General features: G+C 32.1%; 2 protein-coding genes across 2 annotated transcripts; both read right to left on the minus strand.

Moving 5' to 3' along the window:
• Window positions 1-2,352: 2,352 nt before the first annotated feature.
• LOC145104926 (cysteine-rich receptor-like protein kinase 15) lies at window positions 2,353-5,400 on the minus strand. Its single transcript, XM_079042084.1, has 7 exons — window positions 4,617-5,400; window positions 4,407-4,538; window positions 4,131-4,312; window positions 3,786-3,996; window positions 3,013-3,250; window positions 2,786-2,936; window positions 2,353-2,662 (listed from the first exon to the last, which is right to left on the minus strand). Exons 1-7 carry the CDS (start codon window positions 5,398-5,400, stop codon window positions 2,360-2,362), a joined length of 2,001 nt encoding a protein of 666 aa, XP_078898210.1. The 3' UTR covers window positions 2,353-2,359.
• A 5,730-nt stretch (window positions 5,401-11,130) lies between these two features.
• Window positions 11,131-19,931, minus strand: LOC145107250 (cysteine-rich receptor-like protein kinase 6). Its single transcript, XM_079044093.1, has 7 exons — window positions 18,958-19,931; window positions 13,799-13,954; window positions 13,538-13,662; window positions 13,234-13,444; window positions 12,293-12,530; window positions 11,927-12,077; window positions 11,131-11,641 (listed from the first exon to the last, which is right to left on the minus strand). The coding sequence occupies exons 1-7, from the start codon at window positions 19,784-19,786 to the stop codon at window positions 11,264-11,266; spliced, it is 2,088 nt and encodes a 695-aa protein (XP_078900219.1). The 5' UTR covers window positions 19,787-19,931; the 3' UTR covers window positions 11,131-11,263.
• Window positions 19,932-24,763: the final 4,832 nt, after the last annotated feature.

The raw sequence follows: 24,763 nt of genomic DNA on the forward strand, positions 1-24,763 counted from the left end.
TTTAATAAATATATCAAAATTCATATTTTTTGTACTTTTTAAACATAGATTCATATTCATGTTAAAAAAAAAAAAAAAAAAAAAAAAAAAAAAAAAAAAAAAAAAAAAAAAAACGATATTTCAGTTCAAATTCACATTGTGAATCTGTTCAGATTCATATTATAAACATGTTCAGATTCATATTGTGAACCTCCTCATATTCACAGTGTGCATAATAATAAGTCAGATTCACAGTGTGAATCTGAACTGATCGGAGCTTTTTCACATTGTGAATGTTAAAATTTGAAATATTTACAATTTAGATTCACAGTGTCAATCTACACTGATCGAGGTTTTTTTTTTTTTTTTGTGAACCTTCTTAGATTCACAGTGTGCATAATAGTAATTCAGATTCACAATGTGAATCTGAACTGTTCGAGATTTTTCATATTGTGAATGTTAAAAATTAAAATATTTACAGTTTAGATTCATAGTGTGAATCTACACTGTTCGAGGTTTTTTTTTTTTTAATCGGTGTTGATGTTTACTAATAGAGAAAAAAAAATTAATATTTTTGGTATAATTAGTTTTTTTTTATAAAAATAAACTTAAATATTGAAAAAACTAAGAAAATCAAGTGGGTTTTTTTCGAAAAAAAAAAGTTCGTTTTTTATATATCATCATGGATCTCTATGGAAAGAGGACGAAAAATCGTGAACAACGGTATATTTGGTTTTTTTTTCGATAAAAAACTTGGTCTAAAAAAAATTTTAAATGAAAAAAAGGAAGTGGGTTTTGTTATAATCCGGTACATGTGCGACCATTATAAAATTTTACAACCTTTCCTTTTGCCGTTGATCGCTTTAAATTCTGACGCTTTAGATTGGTTCATTGGTTCCTTGATTAATAATGGTTCTCTATTGAACTTTTCCCTGAAATCCACCCTTTACAAAAAAACTCACCACTTTTTTTCGTTTAAATTTTTTTTAGGCAATGTTTTTTATCGAAAAAAAAAAAAAACCGAGTATACCGTTGTTCACCATTTTTCGTCCTCTTTTCATAGAGATCTATGATGATATATATAAAACGAACTTTTTTTTTCGAAAAAAACCCACTTCATTTTCTTTGATAAAAAAAATTAAGGTCTATTTTTTAGAGAAAAAAATTTAATAAATATATCAAAATTCATATTTTTTGTACTTTTTAAACATATTTTCATATTCATGTTAAAAAAAAACAAAAAACAAAAAAAAAACTATATTTCAGTTCAAATTCACATTGTGAACCTGTTCAGATTCATATTATAAACATGTTCAGATTCATACTGTGAACCTCCTCAGATTCACAGTGTGCATAATAATAAGTCAGATTCACAGTGTGAATCTGAACTGATCGGAGCTTTTTCACATTGTGAATGTTAAAATTTAAAATATTTACAGTTTAGATTTACAATGTGAATCTACACTGATCGAGGTTTTTTTTTTTTTTTTGTGAACCTTCTTAGATTCACAGTGTGCATAATAGTAATTCAAATTCACAATGTGAATCTGAACTGTTCGAGATTTTTCATATTGTGAATGTTAAAAATTAAAATATTTACAGTTTAGATTCACAGTGTGAATCTACATTGTTCGAGGTTTTTTTTTTTTTTTTTAAATCGGTGTTGATGTTTATTAATAGAGTACAAAAAATTAATATTTTTGGTATAATTAGTTTTTTTTTTATAAAAATAAACTGAAATATTGAAAAAACTAAGAAAATTAAGTGGGTTTTTTTCGAAAAAAAAAATTCGTTTTTTATATATCATCATGGGTCTCTATGGAAAGATGACGAAAAATCGTGAACAACGGTATATTCGGTTTTTTTTTTCGATAAAAAACTTGGTCTAAAAAAAATTTTAAATGAAAAAAAGAAAGTGGGTTTTGTTATAATCCGGTACATGTGCGACCATTATAAAATTTTACAACCTTTACTTTTGCCGTTGATCGCTTTAAATTACGACGCTTTGGATTGGTTCCTTGGTTCCTTAATTAATAATAGTTCTCTATTGAACTTTTCTATATATATATATATATATATATATATATATATATATATATATATATATATATATATATATATATATATATATATATATATATATATATATATATATATATATATATATATATATATATATATATATATATATATATATATATATATATATATATATATATATATCAGTTGTGGAGTTAAAAATGATGACTTTGAGTTTAAAAGTCAAAGTCAACATATTTGAAAGAAATTATTTATTTTACTTCCTAAGTTCCTCCAAAGCACTAGCATAAACTCGAAAAGGACTCCCACTTATTTGTAAAAATAATCAAGAGTACTGAAACTACGCTTCTAGAGGTTGTGAAGATGAGGAAATTGTTAAAGTTCTAAAATCTGTCGCTGGAACTTCGTCAAAAGTAACAATCTTTGTAAAAGAAAGCGGAGGTTCTGATGGTTCCGGGAGGGTTGACCCTTGGCCCTCAAGCATGAAAACGACTGACGACATGTTAGGTCGATCTTTAGGATCTTCTTGAACACATAACAACGCGATATGTATCCATCTCAAAGTCTTGTTTAACGGACAATTTTTTATCAAGATTTTGTCTATCAGATCCTCTCCTCTACCCTCCTTCCACGTCCTCCATGCCTTTGAATTGACAAAACTACGATGTTAGGTTTGTTATAATGTGTTGCTTCTTAATTGTCGGAAGTTGTATTATAGGGATAAATAATAATCTGATGGTTTTGATATTTTTGGGATTGGACTTACATATGAGAGAAGAGTTTCATCATGCTCTTGGAAGTAGAATCCATTGTTTCTTCTTCCATGAATGATTTCTAGGAGCAACACACCAAAGCTATAAACATCGGACTTTGTTGAGAATAATCCTTCCATTGCGTATTCGGGTGCCATGTATCCACTGTAAAAAGAGGTAACATTGGTTTTAAAGTGAATATAATGAAATTGAAACTCTATAGAAGTGAAAGATGACTTACTATGTTCCAACAACTATGTTAGTCTTGGCTTCAATTTGATTTGTCCCAAAAATTCTAGCAGTGCCAAAATCTGATATCTTGGGATCCATGGCGTCATCTAGAAGAATATTGCTCGTTTTCAAGTCTCTGTGGATGATCTTCAAACGTGAGTCCTCATGAAGATACCTAAGTCCTTTTGCTACACCACATATTATCTTCTCACGCTTAATCCAATTTAATTCCTTAGCCTTAGCTGGATCTGAAAACGTGGAACTAGCAAGTAGTCAGAGACTCGGTCTGACTTTGTTGTTACACAGACCAAATCTTAACTTCAAAATAGATATGGGTTTATTAACTACTAGAAAAGAAAAAAATATAAGCAAAGTTGAACATTTTGGATTTGAAATGTATTAGAACATCCACAATATTCAAAGTCTAGTCTTTCTTTAAATAAGCTTTGTAAAGTCAAATAAGCTAGTGTATTGAAATTTTTTCATCTTATAGCTTTTTCAAATTGCTTGTTTGATTTACAAGCTCTACTAGAGCTTTTTCATCATTTTAATAGTATTATTTTATTTTATCTTACAAAACACAAATAAATAAGTTTTATGGGACCATAATTAAGCTTAATTTATGCAAAATCATTAGATATATAGTTGAGATAGGTTAAGCTTTTCGTTTTATTGAGTTGGCACATAAACCAATTTGTAAAAAAACTTTCCTACCGTGTATGCTCTTAGATTCATATACGAATTCAAACACCAAAAAGTCTCATAGAGAAAAAGTACACATACCGAATAGGAATGAGTCTAGGCTTGTATTAACCATGTATTCATAGACTAGAAGCCTTTCGTCGCCTTTTATACAGCAACCTAAAAGCTTCACCAGATTCTTGTGTTGTAGTTTTATGATCAATCTTACTTCTGTCTTGAACTCTTCTAGTCCTTGGCTCGAATTCTTGGAAAGCCGTTTCACAGCTATTTCCCTTCCATCGTCCAACTTCCCCTGGACCAATGTATACATTGATTACATTCAATTCCCATCGATTTCATCATGAAAAAGCATAGTTTTTTTTAACTTTTTTTTTTTATTATCAAAAGATATAGACATGAAAAGTTGACAAACTGAGAAAGTCATACCAGGTAGACAGGGCCAAAACCACCTTCTCCTAGCTTGTTTTCTAGTGAGAAGCCATTCGTGGCATCTTGTATAGTACTTAGATGAAAATGATGCATTTCAAACGTATCATCGTTGTCTCCATCAAACTTGCTTTTATCCACATAGATGCTTGATGTAACATCGCTTTCATGGTCTTTATAGTCTGCATCAATACGAACAATTAATACAACTTAATGATAAACGGAGAACATTTAGAGTAAAGCAGTAGATCATTTCCGATTTTGACCCACAAACACCTTTATGTTTGAGTTTAAAATGGTGCCTATGCCATATAAAGAAACCAGATATTGCAATCAATGCTCCAGCTGTGAATAGGATTCCTATGAACTGTCCCTTAATGTATGTTCCCTTTGTCTCTGTAATAAAACCTATTGAGTTAAAAAAGTGTCAGTGCTAACCAACATTACAACATATATATCTGAATACAAGAACAAATTAAAATCAACCTGATTGTGGGGATTGCAGAGATGGTGGATGAGTAGGAAACCATGTCTCATTAAAGAACCGATATAACTCATACCTTGCGTTGCAACCCCTCTTGTAAACTCTACTTCCGATTCTTCCAAATGAACAGACCTGAAGCAAATTGATGGCGTCCACTAAGCACTGGTTGCATTGCGACTCTGATAGATCAGGAGTGCATTGCACAAGTCCGCTTATTGTTGAAGAATCTGGAATTACACTCATGCTCCTGGCTGCATATTTTCTAAGGATACCACCCTTTGAAGCTTCTGTTCGTAACTGATAAAAAAGATTCACCATTGATGGTTTTAATATAGTCCAGTTTGAAGTGAAGTTTGGGTTATTAAAACACTTGGTGTCGTCTTTATCCATAACAGTAGTGTAAAGCAATGAGGAATTCGAATAGACTAACTGACAATAATCATAGCAGCCCATTGCTTCCTTTTGGTATATACAATTCTCTTGTAGTTTACGGGTTGCATCATCTACGCAACGCTCACAATCACTCTGATCAATATCTGCTCTACAAAGAGCTACTGCATTGACTTTATCGAGCCCTTCTCCGGCTGTTTGATTGAAAAAACCATATCCATTATTTGTTTTGGTTATGGAGTATAGTACATCGTCTACGTTTCTTTGAAATGATCCGCTTGCTGTGTAGGTTCCATAGCAATATTGATACCAGAAATCAGTTTCGGCAATGGTGACACTAACAAGGTGGGTAACTATGAATAAACTAAAGAGAAAACACAATTTGAAGTTATCCATCTACCAAGAAAACTAGAAATATCAGTTTAGGAAGAAGTCGATAAAATATTAGACTGGAGTTGGGGTTGGGAATCTAATAACTTCAGTTTGAGAATGAATACGTGGTAAAGCATTATATGAACTCTAGTTGTTATGAAGAACCGATTATCATTTGGGATAGAGCTAGAAACGTCAAATCCGGAAGAAGCGTAATGGAAACCGCAACCAGATGAGAAAAGTAGAAAATGGAAACTTCAGTTTACATAATAAATCTATTAGGATTCAGTTCTGGAACAAGGTTGCAGAACATAAGTTTTAATATGTAGGACACAGCGATACAGGGTCAGGTGAGGAAAACAATGGTAGGTGTAGACAAGATGAACAAAGTATATTTTCTGTTTGTGGACCTGGGTGTGACAACTTTAGCAATGCAGGTGTTTTCTTTTGTAGGATTGGAAGTTGGATAAGGAATCTGTTTTCGGCTCTAAGGAAAAGGTACGTAGTTTTAGTTCGATTAATTAAGTAGAGAATAAGCACAATACTAGGTCCGGTTTATGCTCTATAATGTTATATTAATAATATAATTAGACAAAGGATCCTTGTCTTCACTCCGGTGTCTATAGGAAACAAAATTGATACTTTCGTTGTTTTTGTGACCCATAAATTAACCACTGCTGGCAGAAAAAGATTCTAACTTCTTTTATGAATTTAATTAGATACAAGAGCCAAAGAATGCTATGTGAAAATATGGAAACATTGGTTACGGGAATGTTTTGTCTTATTTTGACATCAGTTAATTAGTACCTAACCAGGGTAAAAGTAAGAAAGAAGCGCAATATTTGATGCTCTATAAAGCTCTAGGTCTAGGGAGTGGAGAAGGTATGGGCTCCGCAAGGAGGAGTGGAAGTGGAAGGTGGCTGAGGTGGAAGGATAGATGGCTTAGGATCAGGCACCTCTCCTCTCTCTTAGGCAGGATCTTGCAATATTCTCTCTATTCTCTCTTCCGAAACCCAAGAACATGAGGTGGAGGGGAGGTGGCGGCCACTCCTCATAACATAAGTTCTTAGCATTGTAGTCTGTAGACATTGGCCGATCCACCAGGTAGACGTGAAGAATGCATTTTCTTCACGGACACTTACATGAGACCGTATATAACTCAGTTTCCAGATCACATATGCCATCTTCAGAGATCTCAGACAGATGCCAAGGGTTTGGTATTACCGTTTTGCCCATCATGCCACAATCATCGGGTTTCACCGCAGACCCATCATTATCATTATTTATTCTTTATTCAATCGGGACGACTGCATATTTATTACTTTATGTTGATGACATTATACTGAATTGATTCTTCTACAACTCTCGTATTATTGACAAACTTAGTCGCGAGTTTGCCATGGTTATCGTCGGCCACTTAACTATTTTTTTAGGTATTTATGTTGTTCGATCTTGATCTTCCATAGGTTTTTTTTTCTCTCTCAACAAAAGTATGCCTCTGAGATTTTGGAACGAACCAACATGACAAATTGTAACCCATGTCGGAGTCCGGCCGAACCGGTCCACAAACTAGACGTATATGGGTCTTTAGTTGGTAATCCAACTCTATTTCATAGTCTAGCTTCAGTTCTCACCTTCATTAGAACTGACATTTTGAACGTCCCGATTTTCAACATAAAGTTTTCATTTTTATTTATTCAATATATTAGAATAAAATTACACTATGTGGAAAAGATGATGTGAATGCGCGTGTGTACAGTCGAGCTTTGTCCTTCTCACTAATCAATGAAGTACCTGACAAAACATTTATAATCAACTGGTAATCATGAAGCTTAGTGAGTTCCCAAAAATACCATATACCACAATACATACACATGCATACAAATAATGACTCACGACCTTTCGCCGATCCACCAATTGGCTCACGACCTTTCGCAGATCGACCAATAATATATGTATCTAGACTCACAGCCTACTGACCATTTTGTCATCAACACCCAGTTCTATAGGCTCCTAACATGTCGGTGTTCCGCTGTCAACCCTAACTACCGTAATAAATGTCACACCCCCAAACCGGAACGGCGGAAACGTCCGGGGGTAGATGACTTCATGTTAAGTATCACAACACATGCATCATAGTAATCAAAGTAACAACAATCATCGTATTGATAATATAATATTTACATTGTGTTCAAAACATTACATGAATAATATTAAAAGTACAACAAAAGTTAAGACGTAACGCTCCGTCTTCGCAACGCCTAAGAGAGAGTACTTGTCTACTAACAATCATGAGAATACAAGTGGTTTGAAAAAGTGTCAACATTAAAGTTTGTGAGTTCATAAGTATTTTTGTTATAAAAATTATACTCTTTGTTCTTTGGAAAAGTTCGTCTGTTCCTCCAGAAAATCCTATATTTTCTTAATAAGTAGAAAATCCTATATTTTCTTAATAAGTAATATGACTGTAGTTATTCCTTCTGTGATTATTTAGTGAATACAAATTATATATAATACAAATCGATTAGATAGTTGAATGTGTGAATCTGCCCTAAGCCCACAACCAAACAAGGAACATGAAATGAGGCGGAAGTCACACATTCCACTGTCTATCGGATCTTTATTATATATAATCCTAATGTATTCATCAAGTAATTACAGAATTAACATTAATGATTCTCTAGTAGAATGGTAACCACAATAGTTCATTCTATAATCACTTAGTTTATACAAACTATATATAACCTAATATCGAATGGACAGTTGAATGTGTGAATCTGCCCTAAGCCCACAACCAAACAAGGAACAGGAAATGAGGCGGAAATCACACATTCCACTGCCTATCGGATATTATTTATATATAACTCTGATGTATAAACTAAGGAATTATAGAATTAACCATTAAAGGTCCTTTATATTATACTAGTTTGATAATAGGTATTAAACCTTTTGTAAATAAGTTCCCAGTTCCATTTACTCAATTGTAAAACATTGTTTTCAGTGATAATTATTATCGTTTTCAGAAAGTTCTATCGAAAACTGTTTACCTTTAAAATAACGATGTTTACCATAGAAAATCCAATATTTTTTATAAAACCGACTGGTAGTCTTAATCGTTCCAAGACCGAAAAGCACAAGTATAATTACTGTACTTACTTTAATGATATCTAGTTTTGTTGATAAGTTAAACTGGATAAAGACTTGTTTGCCCTGAAAACCTGATGTGACGATATTACCCTCCTATGATCACTTAATACATACGAGTTGTATATAACCGAGATCGAATAGACAATTGAATGGGTGAATCTGCCTAAGCCCACAACAAAATAAGGAACAGGAAATGAGGCGGAAGTCACACATTCCACTGTCTATCGGATTTCAATTTTATCTAACCTTATTGTATATAATGAGTATCATATAGTTAATATCCCTTGGGAAAGTTTAGGAAAAGTATATTACTATGTAAATATATCGTTATTTTCTCCTTGTGAGTTTTATGACCATACTGATTGATATGACGTGAATTGGACGTCGATACCGTTTATGACGTTTGTCACCCACAGACCTGCCGGTTTAACTGTAGCTAACAGTTAAGGTGAGGGATTGCTGGTCCCATATAGATCTATACACAAACATACGCTCTCCCTCCAGGAGACTCTGGTTCATAAGGGTAGACTTACTCTGGTACTTAGATAAGTACACGAAGACTTGTCTCACAAACTAGATTAACGACTTTACAAGTAATAATGCGAAAACCTTTTTAATAACAAGTGATTTTGTGAAAATATCTCTTTGTTCCATAAAATATATTTATGATAGTTTATAAGTTTATTTCCATGTTTTAACCTGGACTTTGTAAAATAGTTCATATGATCCATAAACTATACCTATTATAGTTTATAAGTTTATTTCCATGTTTTAACAAGTTTCATGTTTTCGTTCACATTGATGGTAAGATAACGAAATAAGTAAAATTACATTTTTAAACACAAGATTTCTTGTGTTTTACTTATATTCCCCCCCCCCCCTAAAAACATTTAAAAAGCTTGGAAAAGTATGGGGGTATGAACTCACCTTAATTGAGTGATTCGATAGAAGATTTGGTATAGGACATTAGCTCCACAAGAGTTGTCTCGCTAACAAAGCGAGTCCTAAACACGATTCATATAATATATATGTATACTTATTAATGAATATAATCATAAGAATGATAGGGAATCGAACTAATTTGCAAGTTTAACTTACAAATAAGGGTGTTAGAAGCAAAGATGGAAAGCTGCAAGCTGTTCACGGCTAGCTGGGTGTTCACGACCCAAGAACACTTGGTGTTCTTGAGTTTACGGCCCAAGTTGGGTGTTCACGGCCCAACAATCTTGAAGAATGATGAACACTTGAAGATCCTAAGCAAGTTCCCTTGAAGATTAAGGGAAGAAGGATGATATTTGAGAGGGAATTGAGAGTTTTCGGTTGAAGATCTAGAGAGAAAAAAGGTGTGTTTTCGGCCAGAGGCGAAGAAATGAGGAATAAATCAGTTAAACTCATATATATATATATATATATATATATATATATATATATATATATATAGGGTAGGGTTCACGGTCCGATGGGAGTTCACGGCCGAGGCGAGATCACGGCCGCAAACCGAGGGTTTACCCTTATTAAAATACAAGAATCGATATTATTTATTAATAATCATATTAATAATAAATATACAAAATGTGTCAACTTGATAAAAGTGTGACTCTATAGGATTATATATTATTAGCAATATCACTCCATAATGATTCTTGGGCATATAGATTCTACAGTTATGTGTTGGTATGCTTACCGGGCGAGGCCCGATGCCTAGCGGGGCTCGATGACTATATTGTATAATATTGTCTTTTTGATTATCGCATGTGTTCGTATTATTATATGTTTATATGTGTACTAGGCGGGGCCTAATGACTGACATATATGTATACCGAGTTGGGCTCGATGCCGTGTGGGGCCCGATTCCGTGTGGGACCAGATGTCGGGTGAGTCCCGATGAAGGGCGGGGGCCCAGTATGTGTTTATTATGTATGACATATGGTAGTTTGGGGAACTCACTAAGCTTTCTGCTTACGGTTTTCAGTTTATGTTTCAGGTACTTCTGGTTCGAAAGGGAAGGGCTTGGGATGATTGAAAAGCACACACCACATTATTGTGTATTTTGTGATATACTCTGATGTTTTGTGATGTATTGATACACTTTGTTCCATTTTGGTTTCGTGATGATGTTTTGGATTACAGTTTTATTAATTTAAAAATGAAATTTTTGGTCTTAATTTTTGGGACGTTACAATTGGTGTCTTAGGCTCAAGGGAGCGGTTGGCCAGCTCGCTTGTCATCTCCCTCGCTAAGCCCTCGCCACCATTCGTTACCCATGCGCTAAGCTCCTGCGCCAAGGTTGGCTCGCCTGCTGCTTGGCGAGATAAAAGAGAAGAGTGAGAGTAACACAAGTGGTCCTCATTTGACCATTTAACTATTTCAGTTTCATATGCTTGTAGCTCCAACTTTAGCAACGTGTGCCCTTTTAAAGTTTATTTTATTTAAACAGTTAAATAAATATTTATTTGATTTAAGAAAAAAAGTGTTTACCTTTTAAACACATCACCACTCCATATCATCATATTATGTTTAGCTGTCAATAAAAATATGACGTGACAATAATTTAGCACATGCTACCTCTCCCTATAGCCTTAGTTGACGCCAAAAAGTAGGAAGAAATGAATTAATTAAAACTTATGTTTTATAATAAATAGTACATCCAAGTTTAAACTAGTAAGTTCAAAATTATACCCTTAATCAAAATCAAACATAAAAGAAATATATGTAATCAGATCAAGTGCAGTGCAAACATTTATCTAGGAATGATCTCAGATATTGAAACATCATTTAGTGAAACTTGAGATGATCTTGATTTTGATTTTGATATTTTTGGTTTCCCAAAACCACTGCTCCCTGAATTTGAAGAACTAAATTCACTAAGATGCGGCATTTCAGGATCAATGGTACTGCGCATGAAAAATGCAGGTTCTGATGGTACGGGGAGCGTGATAGAGAAGCTATTAAGCATAAGAACAACAGAAGCCATGGTTGGCCTGTCAATAACATTTTCTTGGACACATAATAACCCAATGTGGATACTTCTAATAACGTCACGCAATGAACCTGATCCCGTTTTCAATGTGGGATCAATCATATCTGTCACCGTCCCATTTCGCCAACTTTTCCATGCCTGAAACAGGTCCAAAATTTTCTTAACAATATGATATTTGTCACTAGTCAATTCTAAAAATAAAGATGTAAGTAATAAATACTTTCTGCAATTAACAAGTCTTAAAAAATAATTGCAAAATATGTTTTTTTTTCTCTTTTTTAATGGAACTATACTTATTAAATATTTTAATTTTTAATTATGTAGTGATTTCTTGCCCGTTGTGTCGATGCTGAAAGATAATATGATTGCATTGACATACATATATATTTCGTTATATAGTTGGTGAAAAAGGTGGATACTTACAAAGCTTAGAAGGTCTTCGACGCTATCTCCATTCCTAAAGCATTGGTTTTTTTGACCTGTTACCATCTCTAGTACTAACACTCCAAAACTAAACACATCTGATTTCACTGAGAATTGCCCATGCATGGCATATTCGGGTGCCATATAACCACTATAAGAGAGCAATGAATGTGAAAAAATTAAGTACGCACGCACACACACACACACACACACATATATATATATATATATATATATATATATATATATATATATATATATATATATGACCTATGCGGTGGTGGAGTTTAAAGTGGAAAGATAGAAATAAATAGTTCTATAAAGTTGGTATGACTAATTAATTTCATATGAAGGAAGTGTACTTACTAGGTTCCAACGATTCGACTAGTGTCACCTTGAGTTTCTTCAGGTTTAAATAGTCTTGCCATCCCAAAATCTGCAATTTTAGGGTTCATTTCTGCATCTAACAAAACATTACTAGCTTTCATATCACGATGAATTATCCTTAAACGGGAATCTTCATGAAGGTATAAAAGTCCCTTGGCAATGCCTTTAATGATCTTATATCTCTTCTCCCAATCAAGAAGTGTACGTTTAGTTGGATCTACAAGTGTAATCATGAATTAGGGATTATCAACAATATTTACTACAATAAAATTAATGTTTAAAAAAACCGGTTTGAACCAGCCGGTTAGACCGAGAACCGGAAAAGGAAGCGGTTCCACTAGCACCGATTTTATGTCTATTTCTGAAATATAATGAACTGACCGCTTTTTACAAAAGTTCAGTTAAACCGGTTAAATTAAACCAGTTGAACCATTTAAATTAAATAAAAACACGTTGAAATGAATCATTTTTCATAACAAACTTTGGTCTTTTTCACGTCTATTTAGATTTCTTTGAATAAAAACACATGGTAAATATTAAAAAGTTTTTACTGTTTTTGTATGCATCTAAAACTATATTTTGTTTTTGTATTATATTTTATTTTATTTTTTGATATAGGTGGATTGATGTAAAAGTTACAGTTATATGTTTTTAAGATATTTGGATTGGTCTTCAACTTGTATTTATTTGTATTTTTAATGTTTAAAGTTGTGGATGTCTATGTGTGTAGGAAAATAGGAAAATAGATAAAAATTATAGAAACCTCTTGAACCGACAGTGGACCTGGTTAAACTGGTTGAATCGGAAACCGGTCATTATACCGGTTCAACTAAAAAACCGTTTTTAAAACATTGAATAAAATTATAAAATTAATTAAGATCATTTGTTATCTATGTAAAATTGCTCAAAATTAAACTTACCAAATATAAATTGATCAAGACTTGCATTTGGCAAGTACTCGTAAATGAGAAGTCGCTCACTTCCTTCTATACTAAAACCAAGCAGTCTAACCAAATTACGATGTTGAAGCTTTGCAACTAGCAAAACCTCATTCTTGAATTCCACGTCACCTTGCCCGGAATCTCTTCCTAGTCTCTTTACTGCTACTTCCTGTCCATCTTCAAGCTTACCCTATATATGAAAAGATAGCATACATCAACGTCTAAGTAATTACAAGATTCTAATTTTGAAAAATAAGTACAAGATTTTTTTAGGTATATATACCTTGTAAACTACACCAAATCCACCTCGTCCAAGCTTATTCTCTTTTGAGAAATCATTGGTTGCTGCTCTGACTATGCTAAAGTTGTATTGTAGCGCATCAGCAGCACCAATATCCATAGTTCCAGCTAGTATTTGAGGAAGAGAGAGTGGAGATAGGATTAGTTTCAGCATGTTAATGTCATAGTTAATACTACAACATCTTAAACAAGGGTTCTTTTGTTTTTGTCGCAATAATTTTTACAATGTGAAATTAGAACATACTCTCACTATTTTCAGGCTGTTGAAGAGGTGGCGGTGGCATTTGCTTTTTCTTTCTCTTCAGTGCTATGAAGATACATATGGAAGCAATTATTATAGCAGTGCCGACTGCTATAACAATTATTATGACAGTTTGTGTTGTGTTGTTCTTCGATTTCCCTACAAAATATAAAGTATACTTCATCAAAGATTAGTACACTACTACAAAACGAGTAATAGAACCCACTGTATATAACCAGTTTCATAAAAAAAACAGGTTTTATTTAATGCAATTAGTTTTTTAACAACATTTAACCCGATTCCTAATTGGTGAACGGGGCTTTATTTTAAAAAAATTTATACAACCTGGTTCGTTCAAAGCAACCGGAGTTCATGTTCTCCTAAATTTTCATTCCCCGTTTCACCCAAATTTTCATTCCCGCTTCGTTTACTTTTCATTCCGGTTATGTCAAATTTATGTTCCCACCATATAACTCGAAATAATTTTCATTTGAAAACACAACTCATACTCCATTTTTCGTTTAAAGGATTTTCTTGTCTTTGTTTTAAGTGGACACGTGGCATGTCTTATTTAAAATAAAAGGATTTTCATATTATACCACATCCGGGTTTTGGGAAGGCATATAGATAGTCCAGATTTTCGGGCTACTTAATGTTTGGGCTCATGATTTTGGTGAATGTTGGTTCTAAGGAGATGGTACCAGCCCATTTTGTTAAAGGACATTGTCATTGTGAGTCATCTCTTTTTTCTCCTTTCCATAAATCTATTTACAATCTTCAGGGATTTCTTTTGACGCATTTTTATAGTTTTTTTCGCTTCTCCCTTTTCCACAACCTGCTTCTGCATTTCCTTTTTCTCTTTTAATTTAACATTTCGATGATGAAGAAGAAAATGAATAGGAAAAGCTCATTTGGTTTTAATCGTCGTTTGCAGGTGCATTTAGGTGATGTCGATGAGATTCATCTTCTCCGTCTACTGGTTTTCAAGTAATTTGTTTTTTTATCATTCAAATAACATGCTCTTTCACATTTCTCTTCTAATTTCTCTATCTGACAACTTGTAAATTGGAATTAGATGCAATTTTGAGTGTTTTGTTAACATCCAGATGTTCCTTACTTTGTTTAATTTTTTATATGCGATTTGTGACAACTTCAATAAGGAATAATATGGGCTGGCTTTCAGATAGTACAAGTTAATGGTAATCTGAATTAATATTATTCTTAAAATTCCTATTCATAGTAAACAAGAAGAAAGATGATGCACAAAACTTATCCTGAAAGCTGATGTGAGTTTATATATATATATATATATATATATATATATATATATATATATATATATATAGATGTGTAATTAGCATCTGTTACTATTTTTTATTTAACAACAGCAAGAATGAAAGCGCAACCAAAGGGGTGAATTTTTGAAAATGCAATGCAAAAGAATAAAGGTACAGTGCTATAAAATATTAGATTACAACATTCTTACTTCTTGCAAATTTCATACAACGATGTTAATTATATTATTATGATTTCACAACATGTCATTTCTTTTTTGGTGATATATTTTGAAACGTTATGGTCTGTGTTTGGCTTGGTGCTATTATATGATTATGATTTCTTGTTAGGCTGATGTTTTCTCTATACGGGAAGATTTTGGACCAACTTCTTGATTTTCCTCTTAAAGTCAAATGCGGGAAGAGTAAAAAGAATTAAAACCTAATCAATTATGATTGGCTTTACAAAGGAGAAACAAGAGGATGTCATGCTCAAGTTATTAATTATCTCAAAAAAAAAAGTATCGTTTTTTATTAGATTATTGTGTTTTTAGGGATTTATCATTTATAACTTTACAATTTATTTTTTAGACATTGGCTACTACTCATATGGATGATAAAGAGGTCACAGAGAGTGTGCATAAATGTAAGATTGAAATTAAGAGTTTGTTTTCTTTTAATAGGGTGTTGTTTCAAAAATGGTGGAGGAAATTTGTCAATTAAACTAATCCTTTATGGGTTAAGGTCCAAGCTATTCATAGTTTTCTAGGTGGTTTCAGTTTGAAATATAGTGGTGCTAAAATAGTTGACACGTGAGAATTATGGTTAGTATAAATCATCTTCATGATAAATGTGTTGTTTTCTAGGTTTATTTGAAGAAAAAATCGACAACGTTTCCATGACTTACTTTTAGAAAAATGTTTGGATTGATGATGTTTCATTATGGATTCGATTCTCGAGATTTTTTTTGTTGGACTTTAACGTGCTTGCTAGGGGATAGATTCACTAACGATGAATAGGCTTTGAATTGGCATCGAGTTATAAGGATAGAGCCAAAGTTTCACAACTTTCTAATCTCATTTAACATATTGTTGTACTTCCAGATCAATAGAATGTGTAGTGGTGGGAATTGGCGATTATATGTGATTTAACGGTTAGAGTTACTGGAAGATACATTGATACATTTCTTCTCGAGGCTAAGAATGAGAACATTAGATGAAAAAATAATTTGTTCCCAAAAAGGTGATTATTTGGCATGTAGTTCTTATGGACTCTGTGCCTACCAGGTAAAGGTAAATTGTGGTGCTGATATGGAGTCCATTATGTGTCATTTGTGTCATTGATCATAGTCTCTTTATTTGTCTGTCGCATGTCGACTGTTTGGTTTCTTACTCTGCTGACTAGGCTGGCTGTCGTATGACACATCGATCCACCTCCGGGTTCCGTATTTATCTTGGCGATAATCTTTACTCATGGTCCTCAAAACGTCTAACACGTCGTCTCTTGATTTAGTGTCGAAACTGAGTACATGGGGTAGCTAGTATTGTTGTTGCTAAAGATGTTTGGCTTTGTAATCTGCATCTTGAGTTATCCTGCATCTTTCTCATACGACTGTTGTATTTTGTGACAATTTGAGTGCTATGTATTTAGCATCAAACTCAGTTCAGCACCAAAGAACCAAACATGTGGAGATAGCTAGATTTATATTTTATTAGGGAACGCGTTGTCATTAGTCAGGTTCGCGTGTATATGTTCCGTTTGCTTATCCGTTTGATGGCATGTTTACTAAAAACCTTCATACACAGTTGTTTATTGATTTTCGGAGCAGTTTATAAGTGTCTGAGAACCTCCCACTCAAGGGGAAGTGTTAATTCACATGTTATTTATATAGTGTAGGCTTTTATATATTATTTATAGTATAGGGTCTTTTATGTAAATACTTTGTATTACTTATACTATTTGTGGTAATGGAATACATGACAAACCCTAATGAGTATTTTGACAAAGTCCAACAATTAAAATGTAAATCTATATGTAGCGAAACTAAAATCAATCCTAACATAGAAAAAATCGATTTAAGCAATTTCAATCGTAATTGTTTTAATAGAAAATAAAGGAACTGAATTGGTGCATAACATGTCTTAACTAATATATAGAAAAATCTAACTAGCTAAACTTGTCCTTGACATAATATTTCATTGACCAATGGAAGTCAATGGACCCGAAGGGTCGATCTCAGACAGTCGAGCTGAGCACATTTTCTTCTATTATATAGAATAGCTAGGCGCGCTATCATTATTGCAACGTGGTCCTCGCTTTATTGTTTTCTTATTCATTACATGAGGCACACCATGATATTTATTGTTTTCTTATATCATATCATTTATCGATGTTGTATTTTATATGAATCAAGATAATAGGAAACAAATATAATGCTAATTGAAAATATACATGAAAGAAACAGTACAGTAGCTTGTGTGTGTGTGTTGGGGGGGGGGGGGGGGGGGGGTAGTTGACTAAGGTCATCATTGTTGAGAAATATAATTTGTGTTGTTAAGAAGATAGTTATATTTTAAATATTATCATAAAATTAGTAATCTTATTGGGTTCTAGCAAAGATAATTTGTGAGAAATATATTATCATAAATATCATCATTGTTGAGAAATATAATTTGTGTTGTTAAGAAGATAGTTATATTTTAAATATTATCATAAAATTAGTAATCTTATTGGGTTCTAGCAAAGATGCATATTATTATGTTTTTAAAGGGTACGTACGTTATCAGCTGTTCCATTTGTATTTACAACAAAAATCTCACTTAAGTTATTATGTATTTGACATTGTTAAATGTTTTATGTGTCAACAACATGTTAATATTTTGGTTACATGTATCTTTAACGAGATTTAAATATTATTATTTTCAGTTTTTGTACATAAATGATCAAAAGATTCCCTACGACTCAACATTTCTCCAATGGATTCGACATTAATTTTCCAACAACCTATCACATCTAATATTTATGATGAGTTAAAGTTTTTGATGTTTGCTAGGATTGAGATCGAAGCAAGAAAAAGAAGAGTTCCATAAAACAAATTATGTATAGTATAAAACTACAGGGGACCCCGAAAAAAAATATCAAAGGTTGCACTTTGTAACTTTTTTTAAGGTTGCACTTATATTAAATACACAAATTTTGAAAACAAATTTACATACGCCGATTAAATTTGAGAGATTGTCCGGGTTCTACCTAGGTCGGCCCCTATATAACACTCAAGTGGAAGACTTTTTTTTAGTATGCAACAAAACCGATTAAAACTTATATAAAATCAACATATCAATAGTTCGACATAGAAAATAATAAATATGTAAGTGTCAACTTTAATTGCATTTGAAATCAAGTCAAGAAAAGGGGTGTTCGATCATTCATGAATGAAGTCATGAACAGGACAATTAGATGTCATGTAATCGTTTACCATATAAATTTCATCTGGACAACGTGTCAACAAAACTTATATGTTAAATTGGTCCACAAGTTAACATGTCACCTTTTTTTAAAAGGACAATGACTTGATTTTATATATTAAAAATGTATAACCTAAGTAAATAAATATAAACATGTCATATGATAATATTGTGTGATCATGACATCTGTATGGTAAATTACAATTAGGTATTAAAAATTGTATTATATGTAATGTTTTAGCGTACATCACAAATTCTTAATGGATATTTTAATTTTTAAAGCTTGTGTATACCCCATTTTCATATTTTCAAGTATATAATATATAACTTAGATAAGGACGTGACTACATAAGTGCGTGTTCCACGCAATTGTTAGCTTTTGTTAGGTCAAGGTCAACTAATAGCGTTTGAAATTTATTCATACCTGGTGGCGGTGGAATGGGCCGCGATGGCGACAAAATCGGTGGTGGTGGTGGCGAAGATGGTGGTGGGCCGACGACTAGAGAACTCTCATTAAAAAACCTATATATCTCATACCTGAAAGTACACATCGGTAGTAAAATTCTCCCTCCTACTTTCCCATTAAACCAAACCCCGATCCGACTAATGGCATCCGACAAACAATTACTACACTGCAGTTCCGATAAATCTGGAGTACACTGCACAAGCGCATAGATTCTTGTGAAATCCGGGCCGGAGGTGTTTCCGCTGGCAAACTTCAGTGCCGGACCGCCGGAAGCCGCCCTGACTGTTAAGTTCTCCATCAATGGACTAAGAGCGTTATTGAACTGATTAATATTTGAAGCGTTATTAGGGTTAGCCAGATACACATAAAACCTTATCGCAGTGTTTCTCAATATTGTAGCGTTGGAGTACTTCAACATACAGTAGTCGTAGTATCCTATTCCTTCCTTTTGGTTAGGACAGATTTCTCGCAACTTAACAATGGAGTCATTCACACAACTGAGACACGAATCTGGATTGACATCGCCTCGACACAGGGCGACTGAGTTGACTCTGTTGATGCCTTCTCCAGTGGAACGGTTGAAGAAACCGAAGCCGGAGTTGGTGGTGGGGAGGACGGCGAGTGTGGTGTCGAGATTTCTTTGATATGCACTGTTTGCCGTGTAGTTCATATCGCTATCGCAGAAATAGGACAGGAAATCGGGGGGTTGAGCTAAGGTGATGGTGGTGATAAAGTATATGAAAATAAAAGAGAAGAAGAAGAAGAGGTTTCCGGTGAGTATGGACATGGTTTGTTGTGGCGGAGGAAGGAGGTGGGAGGAGATAGGAAGGGGATATAAACAGATGGGTGATATAAAGAAAGTAATCTCTATTGAGTATTGACTGGGTCCGAACCCAGAAGAAAGGTATGCAGAGAAATGTCAAGGTAAAGGCCCCATCAAGCTCTCCATTACCTCATTCAATTTTTATATTTTTGAAGTGTTAACGTTGTAAGACTGTTTCCAAATTAACCATTTTCGTAAAACAAAATCAATAAATATCATGATAGCATATAAATAATTGTTTTTTTTTAATTATTTTCTGTTATTTTTTGTTAATTATCTTATTTAGGTGAAGGAATTAACTTTTTTTTATTACCTATTAAGATTTTCAAATAATATAAAAGTTAAGTATATATATCTTATAAGTTTTCTTATTTTATATTAAAAATAACTAAATCATTGTTATTAACAATTAAATAATAACTTCATAAAAAATATAAGAAATAAACTATAACATAAGAGATAAGGTTGGAACTTGAAGTTACTGGGCATATACAAAGTTATATGATTAAAATAGAAAAAAATAAATTAAAAATAAATAAATCATTATTATTATCTATTAAATAATAATTTAATATTAAATTAAAACGTTTATATTAAATATTATCATTATGTAGAAAATACGATAATGGATACATCTTTTATCTATCTTAAATATTATCATTATGTACAACATATGATAATAGATATATCTTTTTATCTTAAATAGTAAATTATTTTTTTGTATCATAAATATTACTATAATTATGTAGAACATATGATAATATTGACGTCTTTTATAAGGTTAGAACTTAAGATTGTATTACACATAGGGTTGTAAAACATGGCTAACACAACTAAATACTCAGCATGTTACTTAAACTCGGCTTCCATTGGAAGCGAGTTTTCCTAACTCATCCAAAAGATACTTGGATATTAATCAAACTCTATCCAAATTTAAAAAATTCAGTCCAAAATCATTTTCGAAATTCTAAACTTAATTGCTCACTTGTCAACAAAGACAATCTCACAAAAGAATACCATCAACCTCCTACAAAGGTAGATGCAATGAAGATCTCATGGCTTAGTCCATTTGAAATATTTCACAACATTTCCTATTTATAGAGGAGGAGACATTCTCTTGTTTAATCTCACCATCGATGTGGGATGAAGACATTTTGGTTAAACTCTTTTCTATATTTGCAAATAATTTTATTTTGTTAAATAAACTATTAAATAATAAAAATACAACGTTATCCAGAAAATTATTTTGTTCAATAGTTTCATCTTTCGGTAATCTCGTAAGTTGCTATCCAAAAAAGTAAATTTTTATTAAATAACTTTTTGTTACATCCTAAAATCATAAATTCAGTTAGGTACTTAATATAGAAAGTTCGTTTATATGTATTTTCATGATTCAAAAGGTCATTATAAAATGAATTCATTTATAAAATATAATCGAGTATATATTTCGTGCTTTTGAATCAAAGTGATTTTTCAAACAATTATAATTTTATATTTAGGTAGTTTTTTTTATATTTATATAACATTATGTAACTTATTTATAATATTATTAGAAACAATTTGAATAATCATGAGAGTTTCAAATGTATGTGGTGAAAGGAAAATGCTTCCTTTATCGGTCCAAATTGATCAAACTCGGACTGATTCATCTCAATATACCAAACTACATAACGTTTTTTCTACTGAAACCCGGTTGGTATATATTTCATGTTTTTTAATCAAATTCATTTTTCAAACAATTATAATTTTATGTTCAGGTAACTTATTTATAATATTATTAGAAACAATTTGAAAAATCATGAGAGTTTCAAATGTATGTGCTGAAAGGAATGCTTCATTTATCGGTCCAAATTGATCAAACTCGAACCGATTCAACTAAATATAACCAACAACATAACAGTTTTTCAACTGAAACTCAGTTTGAACTTGAAAAAATCATGTTCAAAACCATTTTCAAAATTCTAAAACTTAACTGGACGGTTGCCAATAAAGACAATCTTAGCAAAGAATATCCTCAACATCTTAAAAAGGTAGGCATAAGGAAGTTCTCATGGTTTGGTCCCTTTGAAACATTTCACAACCGTTCATATTTATAGAAGAGGAAACGTTCAATTGTTTACTCTCACCATCGATGTGAGATGAAGACATTGTAATAAAACATGCTTTCTTGTTTATAAAACATTATTTAACTTATTTATTAAAACACTCTTTCTCTTGTTTACCCTTTCTTTATTGTTCAATAGTTTCATTTTTCTATAATTTCGTAAGTTCCTATCCAAAAAAGTAAGTTTTTTATTGAATAACTTTTTGTTAAATTCTAAAATCATAAATTCAGCTATATACTTAATATAGAAAGTTTGTTTATATGTATTTTCATTATTCAAAAGTTCATTATAAAAAGAATTCATTTATAAAATATAATCTGAGTATATATTTCGTGCTTTTGATCAAATCGATTTTTTAAACAGTTATAATTTTATGTTTAGGTAGATGTTTTTTTTATATTTATATAAAATTATGTAACTTATTTATAATATGATTAATATCATTGGAAACAATTTGAAAAATCATGGGAGTTTCAAATGTATGTTGCGAAAGGAAAATACTTCATTTATCGATCCAAATTGATCAAAGTTAGACCGATTCAACTCAATATACCAAACAACAACAGAAAAAAAAATTAGAGAAAACTGATTTGTATACATTTCGTGCTTTTGAATCAAAGTGATTTTTCAAACAGCTATAATTTTAGGTTTAGGTAGATGTTTTTTTTATATTTATATACCATTATGTAACTTATTTACAATATTATTAGAAATAATTTGAAAAATAATGGGAGTTTCAAATGTATGTGGTGAAAAGAAAATGGTTCATTTATCGGTCCAAATTGATCCAGCTCCGATTCAACTCAATATACCCAACTACATAGTTTTTTTTCTTCTGAAACACGATTTGAACCTGAAAAAATCCGGTTCAAAACCATTTTTGGAATTCTAAAACTTAACTGGACACTTGCCAATATAGACAATCTCACCAAATAATACCCTCAAAATCCTACAAAGGTAGGCATGTAGAAGTTGTCATGGTTTGGTCCCTCTGAAACATTTCATAACTTTTCCTATTTATAGAAGAGGAAACGTTCTCTTGTTTACTCTCACCATCGATGTGGGATAAATACATTGTAATAAAACACCATTTCTTGTTTATAAAATATTATTTAACTTATTTATAATATTATTGTAAAGAAATTGAAAAGTCATGGGAGTTTCAAATGCGCAAAATACAATAATGTAATGAAAATGTTGATAACTACATGTTATTAAAAATAACTATATCCTTTTTATTAATGTTGGATTAAAATGCTCACACTAATTTTTTGTCTATAAAACCTTATAATAATACTAACTATACGATAAAATATATACATTTTAAACTCATGTCATAATAGTCGCTACCTTTAGGTAGGGATGAGTTATAAAACCGAAAAACCGGACCGGAACCGGAATCGGAACCGGTATAACCGGAAAATATTTAAACGGTCCGGGTATTGGGTTCCAAATCTAGTCTTATCCGGGTTCCGGGTATTTCGGGTACGGGTCCAACGGGTCCGGGTATTCCGGGTAAAAAAACCGGAACTGGTTTTTGGAACCGGATATGTAAAAAAACCGGAACCGGGTTTAATGGACCGGAACCGATTTTTGTATGTTTTATAAAGTTTTTATATAGGAAATATAAATAAATATGTAAAAAAGCTTATAAGTTGATGGGTATTTTATCATAATCTATATAAGTTTTAAAAAATGAATATACTAGGAATATATTTTTGGTATAGAAATTTGTATAAAAAATAGTGTCGGTTAAAGATGAAATATTATTTATACATTTTTGATCTAAAGAAAATGGATGTAGGATTGGAGATGGTTGTTTATCATAATCTCAATTTACATATGAGCTCTCACAATAATAATAATAATAATAATAACTAGAAAGGTTACCCCCGCTACGCGGGGGCCAGAAGCTTTCAATGTTGTTTCCGAATTTGATAAATATGACAGACATAGAAAGTGCAAGGATGAAAAGTCCGGGCTTTGCCCCGGACAAAAAATGTAAAAGTTTTGACTGCAAGGACCAAAAGTGTGAAAATGGCTAAAGAATTAAAAGGGGTAGGAATTAGCAACTTTTTAGAAAAGGGATCAAAGTTGTCAAACCGTTAAAGTTTTGTGGCCAAACTTTAAATATTAAAAAGTTCCAAAAAAGTGTAAAAATATTGATTGCAATGACCAAAAATGTCAAAATGGGTAAAGAATAATGAGCAAAGTTGTCAAAAAACATCCAAATTTAGTATTCCTAACTTCCAACAATAATACAGGGACCAATTCTGCCAAAAAAATGGGAAGTTGAATGGAACACAAACAAAATGACATAAATAAATTAATTAAAGAAGTACAGGGACCGGATATGTAAATCAAGGGGCCAAAGCTGGCCAAACTTTAAATATTAAAAGGTTCCAAAAAAGTGTAAAAATATTGATTGCAAGGACCAAAAATGTCAAAATGGGTAAAGAATAATGAGCAAAGTTGTCAAAAAAAACATCCATAACTTCCAACAATAATATAGGGACCAATTCTGTCAAAAAAATGGGAAGTTGAATGGAACACAAACAAAAGGACATGAATAAATTAATTAAAGAAGTATAGGGACCGGATATGTAAATCAAGGGGCCAAAGCTGGACAAAGTATGCCAACTTTACTATTCCTTTCTTCCACAACTTTAATATAATAATAATAATAATAATAAAAATAAATAAAAAGAAAACATTGAAGTAATGGAAAACTCACAGATATGAAGCATGACATTCATCTAACAAAATCTCAGCCTATTTCCCATTCCCCTCTTTATTTGTAAGAACCATAATTTATATGTAATATTAATATTAGATA

Source organism: Lactuca virosa, chromosome 4 (genome assembly GCF_052849685.1).
Source record: "Lactuca virosa cultivar CGN04683 chromosome 4, Lactuca_virosa_CGN04683_v6, whole genome shotgun sequence".
Taxonomy (NCBI): domain Eukaryota; kingdom Viridiplantae; phylum Streptophyta; class Magnoliopsida; order Asterales; family Asteraceae; genus Lactuca; species Lactuca virosa.